Source organism: Bos grunniens, chromosome 27 (genome assembly GCF_055505025.1).
Source record: "Bos grunniens cultivar Pamir isolate PY7600 chromosome 27, Bosgru_T2T1.0, whole genome shotgun sequence".
NCBI lineage: Eukaryota > Metazoa > Chordata > Mammalia > Artiodactyla > Bovidae > Bos > Bos grunniens.
Window position 1 is genome coordinate 40,486,891 of NC_141191.1, and position 14,609 is coordinate 40,501,499.

The 14,609-nt window shown below is 43.8% G+C and overlaps 1 protein-coding gene across 15 annotated transcripts in view; it reads left to right on the forward strand.

Moving 5' to 3' along the window:
* The window catches only part of PSD3 (pleckstrin and Sec7 domain containing 3), a 607,319-nt gene that overhangs the window by 498,888 nt on the left and 93,822 nt on the right, over positions 1 to 14,609 (forward strand). For 12 of the 15 annotated variants that reach the window (XR_015156254.1, XR_015156252.1, XR_015156253.1 and 9 more), the window contains one exon: positions 2,463 to 2,656. Coding sequence is in view for 10 of the 15 variants with exons in the window: in XM_086380548.1 (XP_086236674.1) it covers positions 2,463 to 2,656 (194 nt within the window). In the remaining 5 variants the exon portion in view is untranslated. Of the gene's footprint in view, positions 1 to 884; positions 1,651 to 2,462; positions 2,757 to 14,609 lie in introns of those variants that run through there. The other 3 variants (XR_015156255.1, XM_086380551.1, XM_086380559.1) reach the window with 2 other exon arrangements.

Here is a 14,609-nt window from a genome sequence, read left to right on the forward strand (position 1 = left end):
AAAAACAATGCGATGTTGCTAGGACACAGAAGCCTATTTTGTAGGCCATCCAATGAGCAAAGCTGGAAAAGTTTGAACAAGAGTAATTGTGGTATTTGACTATAATCCAAAGAATAAAATAAATACCTACGTGTCCATACTCAAATAAGAATCCCAGTTAGTAATGAAGAAGAAATTAGGGAAATAAAAGAAAATCACCATTAGATCACTTCAATGTTATTGTCATAGGCAAGACCCACAGATGACTGCTGAAATTAGTGGTCAGAAGCTTCAGGAGAAACAGGATGTGTTCATAGTCACAAGGGATCTCCCACAAATCATTTACAAAGGAAAACAGTAACTCCACAGACAGAAACTTGCCCCAACCACCTTAGACAAGTAATCCAGGTTCATCCCCCTGATGATAAAACACCTACCTCCTGACGTGGTGGGCTGAGAGGGCATCACCCATGACATCCTTCTCAAGAGTGTATAGCCCTGGTCTAATCATGCTGCTGCTGCTAAGTCGCTTCAGTCGTGTCCGACTCTGTGCGACCCCATGGACTGCAGCCCACCAGGCTCCCCTGTCCCTGGGATTCTCCAGGCAAGAACACTGAGAAGACATCAAACAAACATACAGAACCACCGACTAGTACTCTTCCAAGTGTCTAGATCATGAAGGACAAGGGAAAGCCTAAGAATCGTCACTGTTGGAGGCGACAAAGGACTCATGACAGCCAAATGCACTGTGGGGTCACGGGTAGGATCCTGGAAACAAAAAAACATTAGTGGAAAAAAAAGGTGAAATCTGAATGAAGTCTGAAGTTCACTTCTTAGTATTGCATCATTAGCTTCTTCATTCTGACAGTTTTATTTTGGTTCTGTAAGGTGTTAACACTGGGGGGAATTCCGTGGGGGTCCAGTGGTTAGGACTCCATGCTCCCACTGCAGAGGGCCTAGGTTCCATCTCTGGTAAGGGAACTAAGATCCCCGCTGCTGTGTGGTGTGACCAAAACCAAAAAAAAAGTATTCACAACTGCGGTAACTTGTTGATGAGCATAAGGGAACTCTGTACTTTTGCAAACCCAAAACTGTCTATTAATAGAAGTTAAATTAAAAGTAAAATACAGTTACCTGAGTCCAGTGTTATTTTCATATATTTCACAATTATTTATAAAATACCAGTGGAGGAAAAAAACACTGTTTTTCTCTGATAACCAAACAAGCAGTTTTGGTGATTATTAAGCTTGTGGTTTATTTTCAATATATTTTGGTTGAATTTCTTATCATTAGTTTTTATTTGTAATTGGAGGATCGTTCCTTATCATAGTGTGCTGATTTCTGCGGTCTAACAGCGTGAGTCAGCTATGCTTACATCCACTCCCTCTGAGCCTCCCTCCGCCAGCCCACCCCACCCCCAGGTCACCGCGGAGCCCTGAGCCGAGCTCCCGGTGCTGCAGGCGCCTCGCCCTAGTGTGCGCATGTCAGCGCGCCCCGCCCTCTCCTTCCCCTGCTGTGCCAGCAAGTCCGCTCTCTATTCCTGCCCTGCAAGGTGGTTTATCAGTACCGTTTTTCTAGATTCCATATTTTGGTGGAAATGTTGAGGAAAAAAATTCAATATTCAAAGCTTAACAACAATGAAACCAGAGGTGATTCAGGATACTGAAACAGGTGAAGTAAGACAAATGCTCCTATTCTGGTTATGCGTTTTCCAGCAGTATATCAGAGCTTGTTAACTTTCTTCTCCTCTTGCCCCTCTTTATTAATTGATTCTGACCGCCTCCTTCATACTTAATGTACATTGTAATGTCAGAGTTAAACCTTCCCTGCTTGAAGGAACAGGGGTTCCGAAGGCAGGGCTGGGCAATTAGCGGCTTCCTCAGTTGGTGATGGGATGCGTGGGAAAGCCAGAGCACGGTGCGTGGTGCCCCGTCGGAACCCACCGACAGCTGTACCTGAGGTGTTATTAGTAGAGACTACCTGGTTATCTGGCAGACATAGTCTAATATTGTTTACTGGACTTAGTCTCCACCTATCGTGTTCTGTATGCTTGGCACTATACTAGGGCATGCAGAAATCAAAATCACCATCTCTGCCAGAGAAGTTCCACTTGTTTTGAAAGCAGACAAACCTGAGGGTTCTGTAGTAGATGGAAAGGCCAGAGGCATTAGAGCCTTTGCAGTCATATCCTCTCAGCTTCTTCCTGTAATTCCTAGGACTGTGCTTTGGCATGTTTATGTAAACTTTGAGTCTGTTTCCTTACCTGTGGTGTGGGATACTAATGTCAGTCTTCCAAGACTGCCACGCTCACTAATGCCTGACACACAGGAGGTGTTTAGGGAACCGCAGCTGTCCTTATCGTGGTCCTTGTCATCAGGACTTACAGGCCATTAGAAAGTATGATAATTTCTTACACCAGATAACTGTTCATTGAATATTGTGTTACTCAACCCTTGTGTTCCATCTTTGTTTTATCCTTTTAGAGACGATGAAGAGAAAAAAAAGTCTCTGTCCGAAGGTGCCGATGAGAAGGCTAATGGAACACATCCAAAGAGCATCAGCCGCATTGGGAGCACCACCAACCCATTCCTGGACATTCCTCACGACCCCAATGCCGCTGTGTACAAAAGCGGGTTCTTGGCTCGGAAAATCCATGCAGATATGGATGGAAAGAAGAGTAAGCATCATTTGTTGACATTTCCTGTCTCATTTATTTCATCTTTAAGATAAGCTCAAAATTAAAGTGAATTTATCTGAAGCAAAGGAATAAAGAAAAATGATATTTATTTAGATAAATATTATTGAAATTTGATAAAACCTCTAACCCTAAATCATAAATCCTTTATGTACTTGATCTTCTGTAAATAGAACTTTAGAACTTAAGAATCAGAAGACTCACAGATTATTCATTTCTAACCTCTTATTCATCTATTTATTCCTGCCTTCAACAAATGACTTTGAGTACCTGCCATGCGCTAGGCATCAAAAATATAGAAGTATATAGAAAGGACAAGGGCCATATCTTCATGGAGTTTCCATTTCTGGTGGTTGAAGGAAGGGTTCAACTTATAACACATAGAATAGTAAATAGCGTGAGGCCCTGGAAACAAAGCAGGGAGGGACAGAATTGTGATCCAGGCACACACGCAGAGCGGGGCCGTCTCTGGAGGAGGGACAGGTGTGTGTGGGCAACATGCGTGCTTCACCCTGGAAGACGGAAGGAAGCCCATGTGACAGGACTGTCCGCTGACGTGTGATGCTGGGGTCCAGGTGGAATGGAGTATGTCTGTGTCTAGAATGGCCTTTGCAGAGGGTGAAGTGGCAGCTGCCTGTAGGCAGTACAGTGGGTAGACTGAGGTGGCTGCTGCGGGTGCTCAGCATTAGGCTGCTCCTGCAGACGCAGGCTTGCAGTGCTGGGTTGCACGGTCCTGCCACTTCCATCTGCGCTGTGCATATTTTCCTTCATGTGTTAGCATATTCTAGCATGTTCTGCCAGGGTGCAGTCAAGAGAAACATTGCGATAGTGTGCTTTGACGCTGGCTCGTGATGCTCCCCAAGTTCTGTAGGACTGCCCCACCACCTTTTCTAGGCACCCTGCACACTAGCCCACCAGGCTACTTCATCTTCTCTAACAACACTGTGTCCGCAAGCCAGTTGCAAGTGAAACTTCAGTCTAACAGCTTAGGAAAAAGGGGCAAGGAAACACCTGAAGATGAAGAATTGTCTCCGGGGCATTTCTTTCATTTCTTTCTCTTTATTATTTTGTATTGGGGTCCAGCCCCAGTTGGGTCCAGGGGTTCCCTCGGGAGGACAGCATTGGCAAAAAGGATAGATAAAAAGAAAAAGACACAAAGGTTTGACCTGACTGGTTTACGTGGGAAACTAATAAAACCTGTGCACCAGGTTTGCACTGACCACGGAGGCCGCAGGCGCCCTCTCAAATAGCGGAAGGTGCCCCACCTTAGGCACCTTCTCAAGTGGATCTTAGAAGCCCAGGCAAGTAAATGGTCTCAGAGAGCCCCAACGCTCCAAGTCAGTCACCCTGAAAGAAGAACAGAGAAAAAAAGGAGAGAAAAAGAAGCAAAAAAGAATGACACGGGGAGACCAAGCTTTGAGCAAGGCCCGTAGCTTTATTTTCAAAGGGAGCTTATATACCTTAAGTTGTGCATAGAGGATAATAGGGGGTGTAAAATCATACAAAGTCAGCAGTCTTTGATCCCTATTGAGACCATGCTTTTCTTTTCTGCAAACTTATCGTATACAAATGGTTCAGGTGATTTACATCATCTTCTGGCCAGAAGGCCTGTTAACGTTTTATGACTTTGATAAAGGTTTGTCAACCATAAGACTTATTTTCTCTAAGAATAATTATTTTAAAGTTTGGCGCCATCCTCCAAAGGTGTTAGATAAAGTTGCATTCCTATAGGACAGAGGTGCAGTGGGTTTACAACAAGGAAAGAATTTATTACCTTAAGGGTCTAAAGTTGTTAGCACCAAGGCCACTACTTATTTTTTCTATATACCAACTATATTAATTAGTATACTCCCAAGGACACAATACAGGGGATCTGGAAACTTGGCAGCAAGCACTGGCCCAACAATGAAATCCTCTACTAGTTCTAGTCTAACAATTTCTAACTCTCCGAGAGGCTCTATACTATTTGAATATCTTAAGCTCCCCGTGCCTCTCGCAGTTGGGAGACTGTAAACAATCGTATGCGTAGCTGTAAGAGTCCGGGTAAACCTGTCAGACAAGTTAGAGAGCCATCTGAGGGGTTTAGATTAAAACACTCTTATTATGCCCAGGAGGCTAATTAACTAGAGCTCTAAGTTGATTTCCTTCAGAGAAAGGTGGTCGGGGATAGCCCCCCGTTAATGTCAGAAGAGTTGGTAAAAGTCATAAAGTAGTAAAACAGACAGGTTCTGGTTTTGGGGTAGATGCTCAGGCAGATCCAGGGCGGTCCTCGAGCCCTGACTCGCATTGCCTGTCAGGGCTCTCCAACATGACCTTGTCATGGGTGGGAACTCCCGTGCTGGCTCCTGACAATTTTGTGTATCATATTTATTCTTTTCTTATTGAGGTATAATTGATTTATAATATTATCTTCAGGTGTATAACATAGTGATTCAAGAATTTTATAGGTTATACTCCAGTTACAGTTGTTATAAAATATTGGCTGGAATTCCCCATGCTATACAATGTATCCTTGCAGCTTATTTACTTTATATGTAGTAGTTTTTACCCCTTAATTTCCCACCCTTATATTGCTCCTCCCCCATCCGTCTCCCCATGGTAAACACTGGTTTGTACTATATATCTGTAAGTCTGTTTCATTTTTGTAATATTCACTCATTTGTTTTTTTTAGATTCCATGAATAAGTGGTGAAACACAGTATTTATCTTTCTCTGTCTGCCTTATTTCACTAGCCATAATACTCTCCAGATCCATTCATATTGTTGCAAATTGCATTCTTTTTCATATCTGAGTAATATTCCATTGTGTATGTGGTGTGTGTGTGTGTGTGTGTGTGTCTCACATCTTCTTTATTCATTTATCAGTTGATGGACACTTACCTTGGCTGAAAAGTTAGCTGATAACCTTATAGGAGCTCCTTTGTAAGTAACTCGTTGCTTTTACCTTGATGCTTTTCATATTCTGTCTTTAGTTTTAATTTTTGCCATTTTAATTGCAGTGTATCAGTGTCCCCTTTGGGTTGATCCTGTTTCAGACTGTGGATTTTCAACCAAGAAGTCTGTTTCTTTTCCCAGGGTAGGGAAGTTTTCAGCTATTATGTCTTCAAGTATGTTGCCTTCCACATTCTCTCTTCTCCTTCTGGTGCCCCTACACTGAGAATGCTGGTGCACTTGATGTTGCCCCCAGAGATCTCTTAAACTGTCCTCATTTCTTTTTATTCTTTGTTCTGCTCAGCAGCAGTGATTTCCACTACTCTGTCTTCTAGTTCACTGATCCATTCCTCTGTATCATTTCATCTACTGCCGATTCCTTTAGTGTATTTTTCCATTTCAGTTATTGTATTCTTCATTTGTTTAGTTGTTGTTTGTATTTTCTAACTCTTTGTTAAAAAACCCTAACTTCTCCCTCTGTTTGTTCCTTCTTCTCCCGAGTTCTTTGGTCATCTTTCCAATTGGTACCTTGAACATTTTCTCAGTTAAATTGCATATCTCCACATAGTTCTTCTTCTAGGGTTTCTACTTGTTCCTATATTTGGAACACGTTCTCCTGTCATCTCTTTGTGCCTTATTCGCTGGTTTCATTTCTGTGTATCTGATAACTTGGTTACATTTCCTGACCTTGGAGAATGACCTTTGGCAGGGACTTCCTGCGAAGCCCAGCAGCACTCAGGGCTCTGTGCTCTAGGGGTGCCTCCTAAGATGACTTTGTGGGTCCTCCCCTTGTGGTGGGCTGACTACAGTGGGTGATCTCGCAGGCATGGCTGGCCCCTGGTCTGGTTGCTTGCCAGGCCCTCCTTGTGTAGACGTTGCTGGTCACTGGTTGGTGTGCCTGAGTCACAGGGTGGCTGGCTGCCTCACTCCTGGTGAGCCCCAGGGTTGATGCTGCCCAGTGACGGGCAGAGCCAGGTCCTGGGGTCTAACTGCAGGATCTGGGGGTGCCAGCACTGCAGTTGTACCTCTGTTGCATGGACCTGGATCCTGGGGCAGCTGGCTAAGGGACCCAGTGTCTCTCAGAGCTGGCGTTGGCCTGAAGGTAGGCAGGCCAGGGCCCAGCTTGTGGGTGGGCTCAGTCTTCAGGCTTCAAGGCTACAGTTTTCCTTGGGTGTGTCTCTGCCTGCTGGTGGGTGATGCTGGTCCCAAGGTGAGAGCAGGCTCCTGGGGAGTGGGGCCAAGGCCCAGGAGACTCTGGGGCTGGCGCCTGCTCACTCTGTGTGGAGCTGGGTCCTGGGGTCTGTGGCTGCAAGGCCCTGGGAGCTCCCAGGCCTGGGTCCTGGGTGCTTGTGTGTGCGGCCAGGTCCTGGAACCTCTGGTGGACAGGGCATGTTCAGGGCCAGCCGTGGGCTTGGGGAGGTCTTAAGGCAGCCTTCTGGTGGGTGGGACTGTGTCCCCACCTAGTTAGCTGCATGGCCTGAGTTCCTGGTTCCTTCAGGTTGGTGGGTGGAGATGTGGCTGGGTCCAGAGGATCGTCAGTCAAGGGGAGGACCCACAGGGTGCTTGCCAGCCCGTGTCCTGAGGTAGAGTGAGCTTCCGCAATGGCTGGCTCCTTCGTGTCCCAAGGAGGGCTGCAGCTGCCCCAGCCTCTCTGAGAGGCTCTCTGACATCAGCAGGTGGATCTGACCTTGGATTCTTTCAAATGACTGCTTCAAAGTCTTAGTTATCTCCTTTGAGAACTTCTGGTTGGTTAGGGAAGTTTTAAATGTCATAGGCTTTTTCTTTTTAGCAACATAAGATGTTCCGCCTGTTACCTGCCTCTGCTTCAGTCTCTGTTTCTGATCCTACCTCAGAACCCAAAATAGGTGGGAAAACAGATGGCTCAGGTAAGATGGGGCCGATTGGACCCAGTCTCCAGACTTCACTCCTATGCTTGCGTTATCACTCAGGGCTCTTGACTTCTGCCTCTGAGAGAGGGGTTGTGGGAGGAGCCTTGAAGTTTCAGACTGTAATCCTCAGGCTCTTCCTGCTGCTGCTGCTGCTGCTGCTAAGTCGCTTTAGTCGTGTCCGACTCTGTGCAACCCCATAGACGGCAGCCCACCAGGCTCTGCCGTCCCTGGGATTCTCCAGGCAAGAACACTGGAGTGGGGTGCCATTGCCTTCTCCCAGGCTCTTCCTAGATATTCCCAATTCAATTTTTCTTGGATTTTAAGATCATGTTAGTATGGACAAGATTATTCAACATTTTCAGTATAGGAAAGTGCATAATTTCTAATGATAATTAGATAATCAGTCGTGTCCCATTCTTTGCAGCCCCAGGCTCCTCTGTCCATGGAATTCTCTAAGCCAAAATACTGGAGTAGGTAGCCATTCCCTTCTCTAGGGAATCTTCCCAATGCAGGGACTGAACCCAGGTCTCCTACATTGCAGGCAGATTCTTTTACCAGCTGAGCCATCAAGAAAGCCTAGTGATAATTTTATATACACTAAAGTTTATCAAGAAGCAACAGTAGAACTGTGGAACAACAGACTGGTTCCAAATCAGGAAAGGAGTATGTCAAGGCTGTATATTGTCATCTTGCTTATTTAACTTATATGCGGAGTACATCATGAGAAATGCTGGACTGGGTGAAGCACAAGCTGAAATCAAGATTGCTGGGACAAATATCAATAACCTCAGATATGCAGATGATACCACCCTTATGGCAAAAAGTGAAGAAGAACTAAAGAGCCTCTCAATGAAAGTGAAAGAGAGGAGTGAAAAAGTTGGCTTAAAACTTAACATTCAAAAAACTAAGATCATGGCATCTGGTCCCATCACTTCATGGCAAGTAGATGGGGAAACAATGGAAACAGTGAGAGACTTTATTTTTCTGGGCTCCAAAACCACTGCAGATGGTGACTGCAGCCATGAAATTAAAAGACGCTTGCTCTTTGAAAGAAAAGTTATGACCAACCTGGACAGCATATTAAAAAGCAGAGACATTACTTTGCCAACAAAGGTCCATCTAGTGAAAGCTTTGGTTTTTCCAGTAGTCATGTATGGATGTGAGAGTTGGACTATAAAGAAAGCTGAGTGCTGAAGAATTGATGCTTTTGAACTGTGGTGCTGGAGAAGACTCTTAAAGAGTCCCTTGAACTGCAAGGAGATCCAACCAGTCCATCCTAAAGGAAATCAGTCCTGAATATTCATTGGAAGGACTGATGCTGAAGCTGAAACTCCAATACTTTGGCTACCTGATGCAAAGAACTGACTCATTTGAAAAGACCCTGATGCTGGGAAAAGTTGAAGGCGGGAGGAGAAAGGGATGACAGAGGATGAGATGGTTGGATGGCATCACCGACTCAATGGACATGAGTTTGAGTAAGTTCCAGGAGTTGGTGATGGGCAGAGAGGCCTGGCATACTGCAGTCCATGGGGTCACAAAGAGTTGGACACAAATGAGTGACTGGACTGAACTGAACTGAAAGTTTATCAACTTCAAGTACATCGTCTTAGTTCTAAAAATGTATACACTTGTGCGACTACCATCACAACCAAGACATATAACATTTCCATTAGCTGAAAAGTTCTTGTAGTTAATTCCTTCCACTTTACTCCCAATGGCAACCCTTATTTGTTCCTGGGCACTGAGCTTTCTCTTTCCTATAATTTCAGTGAATGGAATCCTGCATACCTTTTTGTGCTTGGCTTCTTTTGCTTGGTCATGTTCTTTGCAGATCCATTCCACTGCTGGGATATCCCACAGTGTACACATTCACCAGTTGGGCTTTTGTGTTTTCAGTTTGGGGCTTTATAAATAAACTTGCTTTGGATGTTCTCAAACAAGTCTATGCATATACAAATGTTTTCATCTCTTTTCAGAAGGGACCTTAGGGTGAGGGAGTGAGCCTGCTGGGATGTATACTAAGTATGCATTTAATTCTGTAATAAACTTCTCAACTTTCCAGACTGTACTGTTTTGCATTCCTGAAAACTGTGCATTTTATGTCCTCTTGATAAGATGATACCTTTGTCATGAAACGACCTTCCTTATTCCTGGTCACATTCCTTAGTTTGAAGTCTACTTTATCTAATATTAATATAGTGACTGCTTTATTGACTATGCCAAAGCCTTTGACTGTGGATCACAATAAACTGTGGGAAATTCTGAAAGAGGTGGGAATACCAGACCACCTGACCTGCCTCTTGAGAAACCTATATGCAGGTCAGGAAGCAACAGTTAGGACTGGACATGGAACAACAGACTGGTTCCAAATAGGAAAAGGAGTACTTCAAGGCTGTATATTGTCACCCTGCTTATTTAACTTATATGCAGAGTACATCATAAGAAACGCTGGGCTGGAGGAAGCACAAGCTGGAATCAAGATTGCCGGGAGAAATCTCAATAACCTCAGATATGCAGATGACACCACCCTTATGGCAGAAAATGAAGAGGAACTAAAGAGCCTCTTGATGAAAGTGAAAGGGGAGAGTGAAAAAGTTGGCTTAAAGCTCAACATTCAGAAAACTAAGATCATGACATCTGGTCCCATCACTTCATGGCAGGTAGATAGGGAAACAGTGGCTGACTTTATTTTTCTGGCCTCCAAAATCACTGCAGATGGTGACTGCAGCCATGAAATTAAAAGACACTTACTCCTTGGAAGGAAAGTTATGACCAACCCAAACAGCGTACTAAAAAGCAGAGACATTACTTTGCCAACAGAGGTTCGTCTAGTCAAGGCTATGGTTTTTCCAGTGGTCATGTATGGATGTGAGAGTTGGACTGTGAAGAAGGCTGAGCACTGAAGAATTGATGCTTTTGAACTGTGGTGTTGGAGAAGACTCTTGAGAGTCCCTTGGACTGCAAGGAGATCCAACCAGTCCAGCCTAAAGGAGATCAGTCCTGGGTGTTCATTGGATGGACTGATGCTGAAGCTGAAACTCCAATACTCTGGCCACCTGATGCGAAGAGCTGACTAATTTGAGAAGACCCTGATGCTGGGAAAGATTGAGGGCAGGAGAAGAAGGGGACGACAGAGGATAAGATGGTTGGATGGCATCACCAACACAATGGACACAGGTTTGGGTAGACTCCAGGAGTTGGTGATGGACAGGAAGGCCTGGCGTGCTGCATTTCATAGTCGGACACGACTGAGCAACTGAACTGAACTGAATATAGTGTCTCTAGCTTTCTTTTCAATTTTTGCATAATATACAGAAATTTTTTCTAGCTTTATTGTCTTACTCCATGATCTTGTCTTTAAAATTGTTTTATACAATGTACTGGTGGGTCTTTTCAACCAACTGTCTTTTAATTGGAGTGTTCACATTTATAGTAATGATGGATGTCGTTGACTTTAATTCTGCCATCTTGCTCTTTGATTTTGATTTTTTCCTCTTTCTCTGACTTTCACGGGATTGCGTGTGGATGTGTGTGGTTCAGTTTTTCTTCATTTGTTGGCATATTAGTTGTACATCTTTAATAAGTTTAATGATTGCTGGAGGGTTTACAGTATAATCTTTAACTTGTCAGTCTGCTTTCAAATGTTACTACTTTGTGAGTAGTTTGAAACCTTTATAACAGGTTTCCTCTTTCTCTTTACTAGCAATGTGCTATTATCATACGTTTTAATTATGTTTATTAAACTCATACTGCATTGTTATTATTTTTGCTTTAAAAAGAAATGTGTTCTTTACTTTTACTCACATACTGACCATTGCTGGTGTACTGGATTCCCTTTTGCAATTTCACATTGGTGTTTAGTATCTTTTTTTTTTCTTCCCTGAACAATTTCTTTCAACATGTCTTATAGTAAACTGCTGGTGAGAAATGTTCTCATGTTTTATTGGCTTTTAAAATAATTTGTGCTGCACCTTAACCTTAGGAATTTATATTCACTGGTGTATAATTCCTTGACAGTGCTTTGATTTTTGTTTAAAGTTGTAATATATTGTTCTGTTGTTCTCTGCCCTGGGTGGTTTAGACAAAGGTCTGCTATCATTTTTTGTTCCTCTGTACATAGTGTGGGTTTCTACCCCTCTGGCCACTCTCAAAATTTTTCTCTTTATCCTTGATTTTAAGTGGTTTTATTGTGAGGCGTTTTACTTTCTGTTTTCCTCACCTGGTGATTATCTTTAAGTTCTTGGATTCATCGGCTTATGTTTTTCACCAATTCTAGAAGTTTCTCAGTCATCATTTTTATAGACCCACCCTTCTTTCTGGGACCCTAGTTCCCTATATATTGCACCATATTGCATTTTTTCCCAACTCTTTTTTTGTTTGTTTTTTCAGTACTTTAATAATTTTTATTGCTTTTTCTTCAAGTTTACCACAGTATTTTTATTCCACATATAGTATTTTTATCTTAGAAACTGCAAAGTGAAATGTTTTATCCTCTGCTTCTCTCCTTATCAAGTTTGTATCTTTCTTAATATCCTTGAGCATATTTTTCATGTTTACAATAGCTGTTTTAAGGTCCTTCTCTTCAAACTCATTCTGTCTTTTCTGGGACTGTTACATTCTTTGCATTCCTAACAATTTTTATTTGGATGCCAGACACTGTGACATTTTTCAGGGTGGATTTGGTTCGATTCCTTTAAAGAATGTTGGATTTTATTCCATTGTCCAAATGAGTAACTTGCTGATTAGCTGAACCCTTTAAAGTCTTGTCTTTACCCTTTGTTAAGGTAGAGCAGGTGATGCCAGTGGTAAAGACCCCGCCTGCCAGAGATGTGGCTACAATCCCTGGGTCAGGAAGATCCCCTGGAGGAGGGCATGGCAATCCACTCCAGTATTGTTGCCTGGAAAATCCCAGGGACAGAGGAGCTTGTCAGGCTGCAGTCCATAGGGTCGCCAAGAGTGGGAAACAACTGAAGGACTTAGCGCGCGTGCACACGTGATAGGGCGGGAGCAGCCTTTTGTGCGGGGACTCATTTAGCTCCATTCAGTGCAGTTCAGTCGCTCAGTCGTGTCTGACTCTTTGCGACCCCATGAATTGGAGCTCCAATTCAGGCCTCCCTGTCCATCACCAATTCCCAGAGTTCACTCAGACTCACATCCATCGAGTCGGTGATGTCATCCAGCCATCTCATCCTCTGTCGTCCCCTTCTCCTCCTGCCCACGATCCCTCCCAGCATCAGAGTCTTTTCCAGTGAGTCAACTCTTCGCATGAGGTGGCCAAAGTACTGGAGTTTCAGCTTTAGCATCATTCCTTCCAAAGAACACCCAGGACTGATCTCCTTTAGAATGGACTGGTTGGATCTCCTTGCAGTCCAAGGGACTCTCAAGAGTCTTCTCTAACACCACAGTTCAAAAGCATCAATTCTTCAGTGCTCAGCTTTCTTCACATTCCAACTCTCACATCCATACATGACCACTGGAAAAACCATAGCCTTGACTAGATGGACCTTTTTTGGCAAAGTAATGTCTCTGCTTTTGAATATGCTATCTAGGTTGGTCATAGCTTTCCTTCCAAGGAGTAAGTGTCTTTTAATTTCATGGCTGCAATCACCAATCTGCCTATTGTACAGTGTTTGAAAACTATTGTTTTATATATATTGTTCTGTTTTCTAGTTGCTATGATCTAGTTTCTGCAGTGGTTAGTCTTTAATGAGGATAGCTAGAACTACCCTGATTATTGATCCCTGTTGTTAAGAAATTTCTTCCTAGTTGCCTCAGTCCTCAAGACCTAGTATTTAACTGAGTTAAGAAAGTGACAAGGAATTCTAGGTATTTGAGTGTGAGCAGGTGTTTATGTGGAGTGCCAGAATGGGATTTGTCTTTTTCCCAGCTAATCTCTTCCATAACCTCCCCACCCCCCATCCCTCTTGTTGGACTTCTGGTCATATCTGCTTTAACTGGTTAATCTCACTCCTGGATGGCTTACAGCACCATTGCCTGACCCGCTTCTGAACGCATCCTTCTGTTTTGAGAGCTGGTCACCATAAGCAGATTTAAAATACATTTTATCTTACTCATATCTACTGTTTTTAAAACACACCACTTTCCATTTCTAATATCTTAAGAGTGAAAAAGCAGTAGTGGAGCTTTCCTGGAAGGGAAGAGCCAAAGGATTTTTGAGAAGTTTGCGTAATGATGCCTCTTGGGCACATTATTCTGCTAAGTCTGTAGAAACTTATTTGGATTCATCATATTCACTGTAGCCGTCTCAGGTGGCCTGGAACGTCCTTGGAGCAGGGCTTGGGTTCCCAGCCACAGACGGGCCAGGTCACAGCAGTGAAAGCCCCAGATCCCAGCCGCTAGACCAGTGGTCAGTGACAAGGGCTCTGGCCCTTTGGCTTTGCACAAAAGAATTTCCACAAAGACAGAAAGTAGTGAAGCCAATGGAGTAGTTACTAAGAGGAAAGAGTCCGGTACGTGTGGATGGGCACACGGGCAGACTCGGAGCGGGAGTCCCTGAGTTGCACCCTCAGCAGTTTAGGTCACTCACATGGGGCGTTTCTTTCGGTTTTCCTTTGGCCCGTCATTCTGACTTGCCCGGGTCACAGTCCATATTTGGTGTATCTCAGGATCCTTCCCTGTGTGCACATGCATCTCTTAGCCAAGATGGTTTCTACCGCAAAGGAGTGCAGGTAACTTACGTTAGTTGACATCACTCCCTTTGACCTCCAAGAAGCTTTTCTGCGCACATGTGGTTGAGGAGATCTCCTGACTTCAGGAATGAGAAATACGTGGATCTGGGCAGGGCACAGCCTCCTCCTTTAATTGTCCTGCTCTTCTCATTTTGGAGTGGTCAATAGGGAATGAACGTTCAGTTGCTTTACGCTGAGGGGTACCCCTCTGCCTCCTGCCTCCGGACTCTATTGCGTTTGTACGTATATGTTTGCGTGGGTGGGTGCTCTGGTGACAGCTTTTCATAAGTGAAGGTTTGGGTCAAAAGTCTGTGGAAAGATTAAAACCTTGGTTAACTTGTCTGTAAAGGACCACCTGTCCAACTCAAGATTTATATCGTTCATTTTTTAGATTTACTCTGAAGTACTAAATTTGTCAGAGTATTT